At 45.9% G+C, this 16,930-nt stretch overlaps 1 protein-coding gene and 1 long non-coding RNA gene across 4 annotated transcripts in view; one reads left to right on the forward strand and one right to left on the reverse strand.

Annotated features, from left to right (window-relative positions):
- The window catches only part of DDX19B (DEAD-box helicase 19B), a 29,899-nt gene extending 23,451 nt beyond the window's left edge, over window positions 1–6,448 (forward strand). The window contains exons 9-12 of one of the 2 annotated variants that reach the window (XM_003126872.4): window positions 91–328; window positions 1,587–1,749; window positions 2,211–2,402; window positions 2,834–5,252. In XM_003126872.4, the coding sequence (XP_003126920.1) occupies window positions 91–328; window positions 1,587–1,749; window positions 2,211–2,402; window positions 2,834–2,895 (655 nt within the window). In that variant the 3' untranslated portion in view covers window positions 2,896–5,252. Of the gene's footprint in view, window positions 1–90; window positions 329–1,586; window positions 1,750–2,210; window positions 2,403–2,833 lie in introns of both variants that reach the window. The other variant, XM_005653242.3, reaches the window with a different exon arrangement.
- The window catches only part of LOC102160376, a 41,430-nt gene extending 24,508 nt beyond the window's left edge, over window positions 1–16,922 (reverse strand). Inside the window, exons 1-2 of one of the 2 annotated variants that reach the window (XR_002344513.1) lie at window positions 16,735–16,922; window positions 10,740–10,801 (exon numbers count right to left, since the gene is read on the reverse strand). This is a non-coding gene — a long non-coding RNA (uncharacterized LOC102160376). Of the gene's footprint in view, window positions 1–9,800; window positions 10,802–16,734 lie in introns of those variants that run through there. The other variant, XR_002344512.1, reaches the window with a different exon arrangement.

The raw sequence follows: 16,930 nt of genomic DNA on the forward strand, positions 1-16,930 counted from the left end.
GATCCCCAAGCTGGGGGAGGCTGTGCTCCTGTTCCTTCCAGAGAAACGCTCGGTCGGGGTCATGCCCAACACCTGGGCCCTCCTTTGCAGGATGCTGCCCAGGAACTGCCAGATGCTGCTTTTCTCTGCCACCTTCGAAGACTCTGTCTGGAAGTTTGCCCAGAAAGTGGTCCCAGACCCAAATATCATCAAACTGAAGCGTGAGGAGGAGACATTGGACACCATCAAGCAGTATTATGTCCTGTGCAATAACAGAGACGAGAAGTTCCAGGCCTTGTGTAACCTGTACGGAGCCATCACCATTGCTCAAGCCATGATCTTCTGCCATGTGAGTAGCACCAGCAGCAGCAGCAGCAGCAGCAGCAGCAGCAGCAGCAGCAGCAGCAGCAGCAGGAGGGAGAGGCCTGTGGGGGGTGGAGCTCCATGAAGGGTGTGGCCCCGGCCCCAGCCTCTGGGCCAGCTCAACTTAGTGCTGGGGGCTCAGGTTCTCTCCCTGTGGCTGGAAAAGAAATGAATCACCTCCATCTGCCCCTGGACATATCCTCTCAGGTTGTAATGGAGAAGACTGATGATCTAAACCTTCTTTGGGAGTTCTCTTGTGGCGCAGCAGGTTAAGGATCCAGTATTGTCACTGCAGTGACTAGGGTTGCTGCTGTAGTGCATGAAATCAGTCCCTGGCCTGGGAACATCCACATGCTACGGGTGTGGCCAAAAATAAATAAATAAGCAAACCTTTTTTTTTTTAAGCCCGCACCTGCAGCATATGGAGGTTTCCAGACTAGGGGCTGAATCAGAGCTATAGTTGCTGGCCTATACCACAGCCACAGCAATGCAGGATCCAAGCCATGTCTGTGACCTACACCACAGCTCATGGCAATGCCAGATCCTTAACCCACTGAGCAAGGCCAGGGATCAAACACGCAACCTCATGGTTCCTAATCAGATTCATTTCCACTGAGCCACAACAGGGGAACTCCAAGCAAACCTTCTTTGGTCCCACTTGGTATAGATAACTTGGAAAAAACTCCAGATGACATCCAAGGAAATTATTTTATTTTTATTTATTTTTAATTTTTTTTACAAGGAAATAATTTTAAAGTATTAAACATATAGGAAAGAATTAAGAACATTAAGAATTTAGGAGAGAAGACCTTTGGCTTAAACCAGTCTTCAAAGATGAACATTAACATCACTGAAGTAAAACATCCAAAAAAATCATGTGGCTAAAAGATACTCAGAAAATTTAAGCCTAGGAGTTCCTGCTCTGGGAGTTCCTGCTCTGGCGTGGTGTCTCTGCAGCACTAGGACAGATGTTTGATCCCTGGCCAGCACAGTGTTAAAGGATCCAGCATTGCCATTGCTGCAGCATAGGTCGCAACTGCAGCTAGGATCTGATCCCTGGCTCAGGAACTCCATGTGCCCTGGGGCGGCCCAAAAAGGAAAAAAAAAACCTTGAAGCCTAACCTGCTGACTGACCTCAGCAGAGCCTTCTTATATGATAATGGCAAAAAGCCACTTTTCTGCAGGTGTCTTCATCTTTTTTTTTTTACAGGAATCTTCATTTAAAACAATTCTTTTCACTCCAGACCCGCAAAACAGCGAGTTGGCTGGCAGCAGAGCTCTCAAAAGAAGGCCACCAGGTGGCTCTGCTGAGTGGCGAAATGGTGGTGGAACAGAGGGCTGCAGTGATTGAGCGCTTCCGAGAGGGCAAAGAGAAGGTTCTGGTCACCACCAACGTGTGTGCCCGCGGTGAGCACAGATTGTGTGCGGCTCTGCCCGGCTCAGGCTCGGGGTAGAGCGAGAGATTCCCCCTATGCGGGGCGCTCTGGTGGTTTGGGGGAGACCCCGTGGGCTTGGGGGTGGCAGCGTTTTCTTGGAGAGCCTGTCTGGACTTTCACAGAAGCCAGGCGTCCTGACCGGGTGGCTCTTTAGAAGGGCACCTGCTCCTCTTGGGGCCCCAGCAAGGCTTTAGCTGCTCTCCAGATGCTGGTATCCAGCCGAGGCTCTCTGACTGACTTGGCCTTTGGTCAGCACCTGCCGAAGTTCGGTCCTCTCCCTGGGGGCTCTGCGACCTGCCCCTTTGTCCAAAGCCCAGAGCCGGCCCGTCCCAGACCCTCCTTCCACCCGAGGTTGGTGAGAGGAGGCCTGACGGTGGGCGACGGTGATTTCTGTCTCCCGTCCTTACTCCTCTCCCCCCGTCCTTCGTGCAGGAATCGATGTCGAACAGGTGTCCGTCGTCATCAACTTTGACCTGCCCGTGGACAAGGACGGGAACCCGGACAACGAGACCTACCTGCACCGGATCGGGCGCACCGGCCGCTTTGGCAAGAGGGGCCTGGCAGTGAACATGGTGGACAGCAAGCACAGCATGAACATCCTCAACAGGATCCAGGAGCATTTCAGTGAGTCCCCGGCCGTGTCCCTGCCGGGCCCTCACCTCACAGGGCCAAGGGCAAGGGGGCGGAGGAGGGGGGAAGGTTTCCCCGGGGCCCCGAGAGAGGCCCTTGTCCCCGTCGCACTCCTGTCCTTCCCTCCAACTCAGAAGCTCGCCAAGGGCACAGCTGGAGAGTTCGGGGCTCGGGGACTTGAACGACAGCGCCCCCCGGCCAGGCTGAGGGGCCTGGGGCTCTGACCCTCCTTGCCGTCCACGTCCCTCGCTCAGTCACCGGAAGCCTCTGGGGTTCCGTGAAGGACCACTGTGGCCAGAGGCCTGGCATGTCCCTAGGCGGGGGACCTGTTTCCTCCCTCCCTGCTGTGCTGTCCCCTCCCTTGGGGGTGTGTCTCCGTGTGTCCCCACGTTGATCTCTCTTTGAATTCTCTTTGGTTCCCCCAGACAAGAAAATAGAAAGATTGGACACGGATGATTTGGACGAGATTGAGAAAATAGCCAACTGAGAAGCTCCAGCCGTCGCTGGTGCCCGCCCTTGGCGCTCCCCCTGCACGGGACACTAGTGCTCATGGCCGAGCCTGGGCAGTCACCACAGAGACGAAGGAGGCACGGATAGCGAGAAACTACCTACCTCATTTAAATTACGTTTGGACTTGGCAAAAATTGTGCAAATCATGGGGGAAGGTAGACAAAATTGTTTACACAACTTGTGAAGATTAGGCGTGAATACACAGAAATTTACCTTTTGGAAATTCCATCTTTTTTTTTTTAAGCCAGTGGCTTTCCCAATATAATGCTAATCTAGATGTAGCTAATCACTTGCTCAGGAGCCTTTGTGGCCACCCCTGCCTGTCCTCTGCTTAGGACTGTTCTGGCCAGCCTCCAGCCCTTGTAGAAGTGACAGAATATAGGTGAAGAGGGAACAGAGAAAGAGAGAAAGACCCCAAGTGGAGTAGGTGCGTAAGCCAGTCATCACATTTGGAATATGGTGTGAGGCAGCAGAAGAGACCTGTGAGCTGCTGCTTTTGATTGGGGTTGGGAAAGCTCATATGAATGTTGTCAGCCCCCTCTGTCCTGATGCCCAGGGCAGGAAGAGTCTGCTAAGCATGGACCAAGGTGCCAACTTGGGATCTTTGGTGTATGCAATCTGTGCTGCAAACCATAACGTACTCTTTTCAGCAGGTGCAATCTGTGTAGAATGCACACCTGATACCTGTTGGGTCCCTTGCTTCTTTCTGCTTGAGCAAATCCGAGAAGTCACCATGGAGAATTAGTGGTTTTCCTATCTTGCCAAAAAACCTGATCTGGTGGGCACTCGTATCTTTTTCACACCCCTAATATCACCTTGACCCCTTAGTAGCCCCAAGCAAATAAAAGGTGATCTGAGGTTTGGATCCTTTTTGAAAATTGTGGTTTCAAGTTGCTAAGGATCAGTCTCAAGACAGCTCCAAAAGTGATCAGCAGTAGTCACAAATCCTTGCTTTATTTCCAGATCCTAGAAGGCAAGTTTTTAATCAGCTGGAGAATGATTTCAGAAATGTGGCCATCTTGATTATAAAGCTATTCTGAACATCTGCATTCACAGTGCCTGGAATACAAACAGTTGCAACTAAGGGACAAGGTGGACTACAGCTATTCCTCTTTCCAAGGCAAGAGCAGCTGCCAAGGCCTTCGCTCCATCCTTACTTGGCATCTTTGTACAAAATAGAACAAATAATAGTAATGGACTTTTCTCATACCTGGCAGAGCTTTGGTACCCAGAGAGTGACAGAGCAAAGGTGAGATAAAACCGAGTTGCAAGAGCAAGACGAAACCCCAGCCCAAAGGAATCTTCTTCAGCTCTTTGATAGGGAAGGGCCAGCTTATCTACGACCAGGCCTGGAAGAGAGATTTTCTGTGATGAGAACTACTCTAATCCCAGACTTTGTAGGCACATCTGTTTTTTAGAGCTAATTTGTCTCCTGGGAAGGGGAGGGGCTAATGTCAGTCTCCAGTGGTTTCCATGATCTGACCTCACAGATTACCAATCCTGCCACATCCCCCTGTAGGCACTTGACTGTTGTGTCTTGCTTGTATATCTGGCCAACTCTGACCCACCTTGGAAGTCTCTTAAGAAGAGAAGAAATGTTATACCTCCACCTGCCCTCTGCAAAGTCCTGTGGACCAGCTCTGAAATAACTTAAAACAAAGGCAATAATTAAAGGAGTACAGACTGCTCCTGAGGCTGCAGGCCGGGTACATCGCTGCCCTCTCATAATATGTATATATAACCTGTCTACTGAGTGGCTCTAAATCTGAGCAGGGAAGCGGGAAGTGGTGTGCTTCAGACTCTTCAATAGTAGGAATAAATGGGTGTCTGGTAGAAATCTAGATCAACAGTTCTTTATATGGGAGCTTGGGCCCCGAAGAATTCAGTGGTCGGGTTTCATGGAGTATATGGGAAGTACATGCGGTGTTTTGATTTTAAATGCATTTTCTTTGGGAGAAACTCCCCCAAACTATGTGTCTTTTAAAAAAATAAGTCACTGTATGGATGGCTCTGAAATGTCCTCCCATTGTCATTGCAGTTCACATTCCTTCACAGTCCATACCTTTTCCTGCCAATGCTCAGCTCCTACAGTGTAATGGTCCACAGCTGCCTTTGTGACCTTGTGCCATTTTGAGATATGAGTGATGTAAAAATGTACTGAGCCCTTGAAGAGCTTCAGTCCCTAAAGTTTCTTTTACTGTTTTTATTAAGTTCCTATGTATAGGACAATAAACTGTGCCCTAGAACAGAGAAACTCGCTTGAGAGAAGGAGATTTTAGCCCAGAAGAAAATTTTCAATATGTTCATTATCCATAAACAATGGATTTTATTGGTTTTTTTGAGTGTTTATTGGCTGTATGCATAAGAACAAATCAGCTGTTAATGCATTTTTTTATTGATTGTAATTGGACTTAATTATGACGTGTTGTTCGTAGTACTAAGACATCAGTTCTGAGTATAAGAAGAAAACAGCAGCACCTTTTGGTTGCTGGTATTGGTGAAGATTTATGTCATATTTCACAGACTAGTCAGCACCTGATATTCCACTTGAGAGTTGACAGTGCTCCAGCCTGAGCAGTTGGGATGTTTCCATCAGCCAAGAGCCCAGCTCCTTACATCCCTCTTTCTCCTGCTGGTAAACCAGAGGATGCTGGCTAACTAATCAGAAAGAAGGTACATGCCAGCAATACAAGTCCTTACACTCTATTTTCCAGTCCTAGGAAAGGAATACAAATAGGACATGGAAATGAGTCTTCTCCCTTTTTCGTTCTCATCCCGTTTATGATTTAACATGAAGGCTACTTCATTCAAAGTGTCTTTGGCATTCAGCAGGTAAAGATTCCTGAGGTTAGAGATGATTTCATGGAAGAATGGAGCTTGCTTATGAGAGAAAAGTGGGATTCCGAGTGCCAAGGAGAGTGCCTGAGGCAGACAAGGCCCTATTCAGACCAAAGCAACCTCACCAGGATAAATGCGGTACCCTGGAAGGGCACTGGGGAGCAGCTTCGCCACAGGGGCAGAGAAAAGTCTTACTAGATTAAAAAATGAAGATTTGATTATTTCAACAGTATTTGGATTTAGCAATAAATTATCATGGCTTCTTAGATTACAGGAAGTGATAAAATGGTTTTTTGGGAAAAATGGTCTAGCAGAGATATATAGGATATGGTGGAGCTGGAAAAAACTGGCATCTGAGAAACCATTTAGAAGATTATTGTATCCGTCATCACACAGCAAGTGCCAGGATGTCATTGGTCATATGGAGAAGACGAAGAAAAGGACTGGAAGGATAGTGCAGAGGAGGGATGGTAGGCTTTTATACCTACTTACAGTTGTTATTCCAAAAAATCTGAGGTTCTTAAAATTTAGACGTCATTATATAAAAATAATTCTGGGAAGAAACCCAAAGGGAAGATTTGGGAAGAACAGATGACATTAGGGTTGAGTCATGAGTGAATGACTCATGAATGATGTCAGGCCCATTGCCTTTGCAAGAAGGGCCCCTCTTCTTCACCAACACCCCCAAGCTACTGTAGACTTCAGGGGCCCTCTTCAGGATTCTTTTTTGTTGTTGTTGTTGTTGTTGTTGTTGTTGTTGTTGTTGCTATTTCTTGGGCCGCTCCCGCGGCATATGGAGGTTCCCAGGCTAGGGGTTGAATCGGAGCTGTAGCCACCGGCCTACGCCAGAGCCACAGCAACGCGGGATCCGAGCCGCGTCTGCAACCTACACCACAGCTCGCGGCAACGCCGGATCGTTAACCCACTGAGCAAGGGCAGGGACCGAACCCGCAACCTCATGGTTCCTAGTCGGATTCGTTAACCACTGAGCCACAACGGGAACTCCCCTCTTCAGGATTCTTTTGATCCTGAACACAGGTAACAGGTTCTCAGGAACCCCCTGAAGTTTTACCTGACTTGGTTTCTTGCTTGAGAATGAATGTCCCTTAATCTGTTGACTGACTCAGATTGCAACATCTTCCAAAATGATACGGTGGAGGTGAGGGAACCTGAAGGACTGGTGCTTGGAGGCTCCAGTACTCTGCTTTCCTAATCCTGAATCTGGAACAGGGCCTCCCCACAACAGCTTCAGATACCTAGTGGGAAGTTAGAGGCCAGGCGAGGATCTGCCTGGAGGATGTCTGTCACACTCCTGCACTGTGCCTTCTCTTTCTCCAGTCCCTGTTAGATGCTTATGCCTTGGCTTAGAAACTGTTCTGGCATTAGCATTCAGCAGAGCAAGTGGAATCTCCTTAGTAGTCCTAATTGTCAAATGGGGAATAGGAGAAGGAGAAAAAGAATAGTAGATGAAGGCTGAGAGTGGTGGCTATCTGGGATGTCAGCGGCTCACGTGAGACACTTGTAGTCTCTGCTTTGTCAACTCTCTCATCGGCAGAGGTGCCTGGGTGGCAGATCTTTCTTTTGTGCAGCCCTACAGCCCAGGACTACAGCCAGCTTCTCCCAGAGGAAGCAGGGTGGGGAAGGGGCCTGTTTAAATGGAACTCTCCTGGAAGTACCAGTACACATTTTGTGAGTCTTTACAACTGTTATATCCTCATCCATCTGCTTCCAGCATCCTTGGAATTACGCAACTGGAGAAATGCCAGCAGTCTCAGTTTATCCCTGAAAGCAAAGTTTCCCATGCTAAGACTTGAAAGAATATGAGCTAGTCCTGATCAGGTTGTATGGCCAAGTGTGCTAGGCAAATTATTTTCTGGTCTTTGTTCTCTTAGACACTAATAGCTTCTAAATTTGCATGGAAATTGTCCTGATAAACCAATGCCATTTGAATCCAATTTAACAATAAAACGCCATTGTTGTGGCATTGCTTTGTTAAATTCTGAAACAAGTAGGGTTATGTGAGAGGGACAAATTAAATATTGTCCCTATTTATCTGATTTATCTATTCATGTGATTTCTTTTTCTTTTCTTTTTCTTTTTTTTTTTTTTTTGCCGTTTCTTGGGCCGCTCCTGCGGCATATGGAGGTTCCCAGGCTAGGGGTCCAATCGGAGCTGTAGCCACCAGCCTATGCCAGAGCCACAGCAACGCAGGATCTAAGCCACATCTGCGACCTACACCACAGCTCACAGCAACGCCGGATCCCCAACCCACTGAGCAAGGCCAGGGATCGAACCCGCAACCTCATGGTTCCTAGTCAGATTCGTTAACCACTGAGCCACGATGGGAACTCCAGATTTCTGCCTATTTTTAAAATTTTATTGGAGTATAACTGCTTTACAGTGTTGTTTCAGGTACACAACAAAGTGATTCAGTTACATATATACATATATTCATTCTTTTTCAGATTCTTTTCCTATATCGGTTATAGAATATTGTGTAGTGTTCCCTATGCTATACAGTAGGTCCTTGTTGGGTATCCCCTGCTCCAAGTTTCCCAGGATTTTTTTTTTTTTTTGCTTTTTAGGGCCGCACCAGAGGCATATAGAGGGTCCCATGTTAGGAGTCCAATTGGAGCTATAGCTGCTGGCCTACACCACAGCCACAGCAACACAGGATCTGAGGTGCATCTGCAACCTATGCCACAACTCATGGCAAAACCTGATCCTTAACCCACTGAGCGAGGCTAGGGATCAAACCCACAACCTCGTGGTTCCTAGTTGGATTTGTTTCTGCTGTGCCATGACAGGAATTCTGCCAGGATTTTTTTTTTTTTTTAATTTGGGTAGAATAGACACAACAAACTGTACCATCTTGGAGTTCTCATTGCGGCTCAGCTGTTAATAAACCTGACTAGTATCCATGAGGACATGGGTTTGATCCCTGGCCTCACTCAGTGGGTTAAGAATCCGGCATTGCGTGAGCTGTAGTGTAGGTCGCAGATGCAGCGGGGGTCTGGAGTTGCTGTGGCTGTGGCATAGGCTGGCAGCTACAACTCTGATTTGACCTCTACCCTGGGTACCTCCATAGGCCGCAAGTGCAGCCCTAAAAGGACAACAAACAAAATGTACCATCTTAACCATTTTTGTTTACAATTGAGTGATATTACATATATTCAGAATGTTGTGTAACCATCACAACCATCCATCTCCATAACTCTTTTTATCTTGTAAAACTGAAACTATACCCAATAAACAATGACCCCATGACCTCCAACCCAGGCCCTAAGAACTACCATCCTACTTTCTGTCTCCATAATCTTGGCTGTTCATAAGTATTTCATGTAAATGGGATTATATGAGTCTTATCTTTTTGTGACTGGCTTATTTCACTTACCACAATGTCCTCAAGATTCACCCGTTAACTTTCTCTATTATGTTAACATGTTCATATCTATTCATCAATTAAAAATCTAACCCTTTCTCTATTCCTTATCCTTCTCCAGCCTTACATTTCTCTTTGATGGCCATAAACCTTATAAGAGTTGCTTCTACAGCTTATCCAAAAACACACTTTTTTCCCTCCTATTTCATTCCACCGCAGTGTTTAACTATGGACATCCCGTCCTCTAACCACTCTCTGTCACTAAAGTGACATCACACCTACTAGTCTTCCTTCTCTCTGGCTACTTCTTAGTCTCCTTGGAAAACTTATCAACTCTTTTTTCTTTTTTTTCTTTTTTTTTTTTTTTTTTTTTGTCTTTTTTCTTTTTTTGTTGTTGTTGTTGTTGCTATTTCTTGGGCCGCTCCCGCGGCATATGGAGGTTCCCAGGCTAGGGGTTGAATCGGAGCTGTAGCCACCGGCCTACGCCAGAGCCACAGCAACGCGGGATCCGAGCCGCATCTGCAACCTACACCACAGCTCACGGCAACGCCGGATCGTTAACCCACTGAGCAAGGCCAGGGACCGAACCCGCAACCTCATGGTTCCTAGTCGGATTCGTTAACCACTGCGCCACGACGGGAACTCCCTCTTTTTTTTCTTTCTTTTGCTGCACTCACAGCACGTGGAAATTCCAGGTCCAGAGATCAAACCTGCACCACAGCAGTGACCCAAGCCACTACAGTGACGACGGCAGATCCTTAACCCACTGTGCCACAAGAGAACTCAGTTCACCTCTGAAATGTGACTGCTCCTCATGGCTCTCTTTTGGGCCATTACTTCCTCTTCCTCTACTGCAGACAATCTTATTCATTCCTGTGATATTATTTCTTTTTGCTGGCGACTACTGAATCTAAATCAAGACTCAATTCTTGGAGTTCCCGTCGTGGTGCAGTGGTTAATGAATCCGACTAGGAACCATGAGGTTTCGGGTTCGATCCCTGGGCTTGCTCAGTGGGTTAAGGATCTGGTGTTGCCGTGAGCTGTGGGGTAGGTTGCAGATGCGGCTCGGATCCCATGTTGCTGTGGCCATGGCATAGGCCAGTGGCTACAGCTCCAACTGGACCCCTAGCCTGGGAACCTCCATATGCCATGGGAAGTGGCCCTAGAAAAGGCAAAAAGACAAAAAAAAAAAAAAAAGACTCAATTCTTGAGCTCCAGGGTCACAGAAACAACTACCCACATGACACTTGCACTTGGGATGTCTTTGAGGAATCCTTCACTCAGTATGTCTAAAATTGAACCCAGCATCTTGTGCTGCCACGGGAAACCATCACTCCAAATAAACCCATATTTTGCTTTTGGCTCTTCCTGTAACTTTATTTCACAAAATGGCACTACAATTGCTCAGTGCTAAAGCCAGAAACCTGGATTTGTTGTGAATCCTCCTCCCTGCTCCCCAGCCAATAATCACCAAGTCCCTTTGTATCTGTTATCCATTGCTATGTAACAAAACAGTGACTTAAAATGACTCAGTCTTGGGAGTTCCCTGGTGCCAATAGTCTAGTGGTTAGGACTTGGCATTTACAGCAGTTAGGACTCACCACTGTGGCCTGGGTTCAATCCCTGGTCTGGAGAATGAGATCCCACATCAAGCTGCAGCACACTGCGGCAAAAAAAAAGAAAAAAAGAAATAGACTTAATCTTCTTCACAATTCTGAGGGTTTTCTGGGTGGATCTTCTGGCCTCTTTCAGGCTCATTCATGCAGCTCCATTCCCTCATCCATGAGGACAGCTGGCCCATGCTCTCCTCATGCTCTTTCATCTTTGTAGCATAGGAGGTGGTCTCCAGGTTCCAAAGAGAACAGAAGCTGAAGCCTTGAAGTAGAACTCTCCCAGTGTTACTTTCTCTTAGTCAAAGCAAATTACAAGGCCAGCCCAGATTTCATGGGTGGAGAAATAAATTTCATCTTCATACATTTTTTTCCTTTTTAGGGCCACACCCACAGCATATGGAAGTTCCCTGACTAGGAGTTGAATTGGAGCTACAGCCACCAGCCTACACCACAGCCACAGCAATGTAGGATCCCTGACCCCCTGCGTGAAGCCAGGGATTGAACCCTCATCCTCATGGATACCATTCAGATACCACTTGGTTTTTTGTTTTTTTTTTTTTTTTTTTTAGGGCCGCACCTGTGGCAAATGGAAGCTTCCACTGTGCCACAAGGGAAACTCCTTCATCTTCATTATTTATTTTTATTATTATTTTTTGTCTTTTGTTTTTTTAGGGCTGTACCTGCGGCACATGGATGTTCCCAGGCTAGGGGTCGAATCAGAGCTGTTGCTGCCAGCCTACACCAGAGCCACAGCCATGCCAGATCCAAGCCGCGTCTGCGACCTGCACCACAGCTCACAACACCAGATCCTTAACCCACTGAGCAAGCCCAGGGATTGAACCCACAACTTCAGGGTTCCTAGTCGGATTCATTTCCACTGAGCCATGATGGGAATTCCTCATCTTCATTTTTAATTCACTAAATCTTCTACCTTTTGTTGGGTTGAACCAAATGAAACTGCCCTCATTTGATTACTGGTGACCTATATTTTATTTTTCTGTCCTTTTGATTCTTTAAGGCCACACCTGTGGCATATGGAGGTTCCCAGGCTAGGGGTCAAATCAGAGCTGTAGCTGCCAGCCTATGCCACAGCCAAAGCCACACACAATCCGAGCTGCGTCTGTGATCTACACCACAGCTCATGACAATGCCGGATCCTTAAGCCACTGAGTGAGGCCAGGAATCAAACCCACATCCTCATGGATACTAGTCAGGTTCATTAACTGCTGAACCATGACAGGAACTCCAATCACTGTTGACCTATAAAAGCAACACTTTCATACAGTTCAATCTGACACTTCTTGAATTCACCCTGGTTTAGATTACCACTGTCATCTGGTCTACTTCATTGGCTTTCTAGAAGGTGCTCCTGCCTCTGAGTCTTCCTCTAGTACTTTTGTCACGTAGCAGCCAGTAACATTTGTAGCATGTGAATTTGATTTTCTCATTCTCCTGCTCAAGGCCCGCCCCATTCACTTTCTATTTGCCTTCTTTTTTAAAAAAAAAATCCTCATTAATAAAGCAACTTTATTTATTTATTTGCTTTTTAGGGCCACATCTGTGTTATATGGAGGTTCCCAGGCTAGGGGTCAAATCAGAGCTGCAGCTGCTGGCCTACGCCATAGCCACAGCAACAACAGATCCAAGCCTCGTCTGCCACAGCAACACTGGATCCTTAACTCACCCAGTGAGGGCAGGGATCAAACCTTAGTCCTCATGGATACGAGGCGGGTTTGTTACCGCTGTGCCACAACAAGAACTCCAATAAAGCAACTTTATTTAATTTCTTGGGGGGGGTTTGTAGGAGCATCATTTTACTTGAGTTTCAGAAAAGGCTATATTTGTAAGTCTTTCAGAATTTGATATGTCCTTTGACTTTTCAGTGTAAGGTCACTGGTGAGATTTTTTTCTTTTAGGATTCTTATTTTTTCCATTATAGTTGATTTTTGGTGTTCTGTCAATTTCTACTTTACAACAAAGTGACCCAGTCATACATATACACATACATTCTTTTTCTCACATTATCCTCCATCATGTTCCATCACAAATGACTGGATATAGTTCCCTGTGCTATACAGTAGGATATTTATTAATTTATTTATTTTAGCCACAAGGGAACCCTCCCTTCTCCTTTAGTGCAAACCATGTAACATGGCATATATATGTGTATGTATATATATATATTTTTTCCCCAACATACATATGTACTAGGCACTCCAGATCAGGTACCTCTTTAAGTCTCCAGCCTCACTTGCTTTACTTCCCTGCTATACTCTGCTCCTATTCTCCCCTGCTGAAATTTGCTTTTGTGCTGGGCCATGCCTTGGAAAAGGTGATAATCCTGTGCATTCACTCTCCAATCTCTGGGGTTTTTTTGGGGGGTTTGTTTTTTTTTAGGGCTGCACCTGTGGCATATGTAAGTTCCCAGGCTAGGAGTTGAATCAGAGCTGCAGCTGCTGGCCTATGCCACAGCCATAGCAACATGGGGTCTGAGCTACGTCTGCAACCTATACCACAGCTCACAGCAACACCAGATCCTTAACTCAGTGAACAAGGCAAGGGATTGAACCTGTATCCTCATGGATCCTAGTCTGGTTCGGTAACCACTGGGCCATGAAGGGAACTCCTGCACTCTCCAATTTCTCATTTTGAGACCATGTTTCCTCCCCTAGCACACTTCAAAGCAGAAACAAAAATGTGGAGTTCCCACTGTTGCTCAGCAGTAACAAACCTGACTAGTTTCCATGAGGATACAGCTTTGATCCCTGGCCTCGCTCAGAGGGTTAAGGATCCGGCATTGCCATGAGCTGTGGTGCAAGTTGCAGATGCAGATCAGATCCCACGTGGCTGTGGCTGTGGCTATGGCTGGCAGCTGTAGCTCCGATTTGACCCCTAGCCTGGGAACTTCCATATGCCACAGGTGCTGCCCTAAAAAGCAAAAAAAAAAAAAAAAAAAAAAAAGAAAAGAAAACAAAGAAAGAAAAAAGAAAAGAAAATTTCAAAGACAGTGCCAGGACTTACAGATGATGTTAAGAATTTTTCACCTCCAGGATTCTAGCTATGATGGGCATGAGGAAAGACAGAAAGTTACTCAAACAGGAGTCCTCTTGGAGTTCCTGCTGTGGCACAGTGGGTTCAGAATTCAAATGCAGTAGCTTGGGTCACTGCAGAGGCACAGGTTTGTTTTGTTTATCTTTTCTAGGGCCACTTCCCATGGCATATGGAGGTTCCCAGGCTAGGGGTCTAATCAGAGCTGTAGCTACCAGCCTACATCACAGCCACAGCAATGCGGGATCTGAGCCTCGTCTTCGACCTACAGCACGGCTCTTGGCAACACCGGATCCTTAACCCACTGAGTAATGCCAGGGATCGAACCTACAACCTCATGGTTCCTAGTCGGATTTGTTAACCACTGCATCACGATGCGAACTCCGAGACAGGTTTGATCCCCAGCCCAGCACAGTGGGTTAAAGGATCTGGTGTTGCAGCTGCAGCTCAGATTCTATCCCTGGTCTGGGAAATTCCACAAGCCAAGGGCACAATTCTCTTTACCCCTGATGTTCCCTATTAGTAATTTTCCATCCATTGCCCTGCTCCTTGGCTATAAATTCCCACTTGTCCATGCTGTATTTGGAGTTGAGCCTAACCTTCCCCCCCCAACACAAAAATCCCATTGCAGTCATCTTTATACCTCTGGCGATGGTCCTGAGTAAAGTTTGCCTTATCATCTTTAGTAAGTGTCATCAAATACTTTTTTTTCCTTCAGAAATTCCACATCCTTAGCAACATGTGGCGGGTCAATCTTTAATTTTGGCCATTCTAGCCAGCGAGCAGTGGTATCTCATTACGACTGAATTGCATTTGCTTAATAACTAATGATTTTGAGCTACTTTGCTTGTGCTTACTGATCACTTACTCTCGTCTAAAGTGTTCAGGTCATTCATACATTTTGACATTTTGACATAGATGTTGCAATTGGGAGTGTGGACACGGAAGCAGCCTAAATGTCCATCAGCAGAGGAATGGATAAAGAAGACATGGTACAAACATACAATGGAATATTACTTGGCTATAAAAAAAATGAAATAATGCCATTTGCAACAATCTGGATGGACGTAGAAACCATCATATTAAGTGAAATTAGTCAGACAGTGAAAGACAAACATCAATATCACTTATATCACTTTATAAAAAAAGGATAAAAACAAACATATTGCGTAACAGAAACAGACTTACGGAAAAACTTATGGTTACCAAAGGGGATGGGGTGGGAGGAATGGACTGAGGATTTGGGTTTGGCATATGTACACTAGGTATATGGAATGACTGGTCAACAGGGACCTGTTATACAGCACAGAGAACTCTACTCAGTATTCTCTGATAACCCGTGTGGGAAAAGAATTTGAATTTGAAAGAGAATGGATATGTGTATATGTATGACTGAATCACTTTGTTGTACAGCAGAATTTACCACAAACGTGCAAATCAACTATACTTCAATAAAACTTTTTTTTAAAAAAAGAATCCAACTGCAGCAGCTCAGGTAGTTGGGAGGAGCAGGTTGATCCCCTGCCCTGCCCAGTGGGATGAAGGACCAGCATTGTCACAGCTGCAGCACAGATCACAGCTGTGGCTTCGATTCAATCTTTGGCCTGGATGTGCCACAGGTGGGGCCATAAAATAAAAAAAGAAAGAAATGTGTCCTAGAGTAATACATAATTTAAAAAATGTTATGGCCTCACTCCCGCATATAGAAGTTCCTGGGGCAGGGACTGAATCCCAGCCACAGCTTCAGCATCACAGGATTCTTTATCCCACTTGGGCCACAGTAGTAACTCCTAATGTTATATATTTTGAACTAAAATCATTTCGTTTGTTTGTTTGTTTTTTGTCTTTTTTCTAGGGCCGCTCCTGCAGCACATGGAGGTTCCCAGGCTGGGGGTCTAATCGGAGCTGTAGCTGCTGGCCTATGCCAGAGCCACAGCAACAGCAACGCGGGATCCGAGCTGTGTCTGCGACCTACACCATAGCTCACCTCAATGCCAGATCCTTAACCCACCGAGCGAGCCCAGGGATGGAACCCACAACCTCATGGTTCCTAGTGGGATTCGTTAACCACTGAGCCACGACGGGAACCCCTAAAATCTTTATTAGTCTATTCAACCATACATTAAAAAATATTTATTGAGAGTCTACCAAGTACCATGCACTTTTCCAGCTTCGTTAGTCAGCTGTGACAGATAAGAGCTTTGCCTTTGTTTGAAGAGTTAACATTTTAGTGGGGAGAGGCAAAAAGTAAACTGGAAACAAGATGATTTTAGATAGTGTGGAGACGTTCAATGAAGTGTTGTCAATTAATAACAGGACATGGGAAAAAACCTATATCCCATAAGAGGAGTAGAGAAAGGAGAGTTAGGTAATTTATGTGCTGTGAGACTGATGGAATATAACGACATTAAATCGATAATTATGACATTAAAAATACTTCGCCGGTATAGAAAAAGTCAAACTTAAAACCGTGTACTTTGTTTAGGACTATGTAAAACACCTGTGCTATGATGCACATGTACAGAAATTAGAAGGACCCAGGAGAAAAAGAATACGCTGTTGTACTTAGAATAGATTTACAAGGAGATCCTGCTGAATAGCATTGAGAACTATGTCTAGATACTCATGTTGCAACAGAAGAAAGGGTGGGGGAAAAACTGTAATTGTAATGTATACATGTAAGGATAACCTGACCCCCTTGCTGTACAGTGGGAAAAAAAAAAAAAAAAAAAAAAGAATACGCTGTTGTATTTTTTTGTGGTGGCATTATGGGGGTTTAAAGGCTTTTGCTTCGCTTTGGTTTTCTCTTACGCTTTATCTCGTTCGCACAGCAGAAACTGGTATGCTTCTAGGATTTTCCTTTGAGGAAAGCTTTACAGCTCAGAGACTAAAATATCTGTCATGACGCATGGAAGACTTAAAAAATAAAACTTACGTTATTTCAGTGTGACAGAGGGCAAAGAAGTGAAGGCTACAGGTTTCACTCCATACAGCTTAGGGCTCTTAAAGCACCAAGAGCTTGCTTCTTTGGAAACCGGCGGAAAAACATCGAGTTTGTGTACCAAGCCTGGCGGGCGAAGCCAGGGGAGAGGCGCGGCGCGCCGTGGCGCGCAATGGTGGCGTCTGGCGCC

Source organism: Sus scrofa, chromosome 6, assembly GCF_000003025.6.
Source record: "Sus scrofa isolate TJ Tabasco breed Duroc chromosome 6, Sscrofa11.1, whole genome shotgun sequence".
In the NCBI taxonomy this organism is placed as follows: Eukaryota; Metazoa; Chordata; class Mammalia; order Artiodactyla; family Suidae; genus Sus; species Sus scrofa.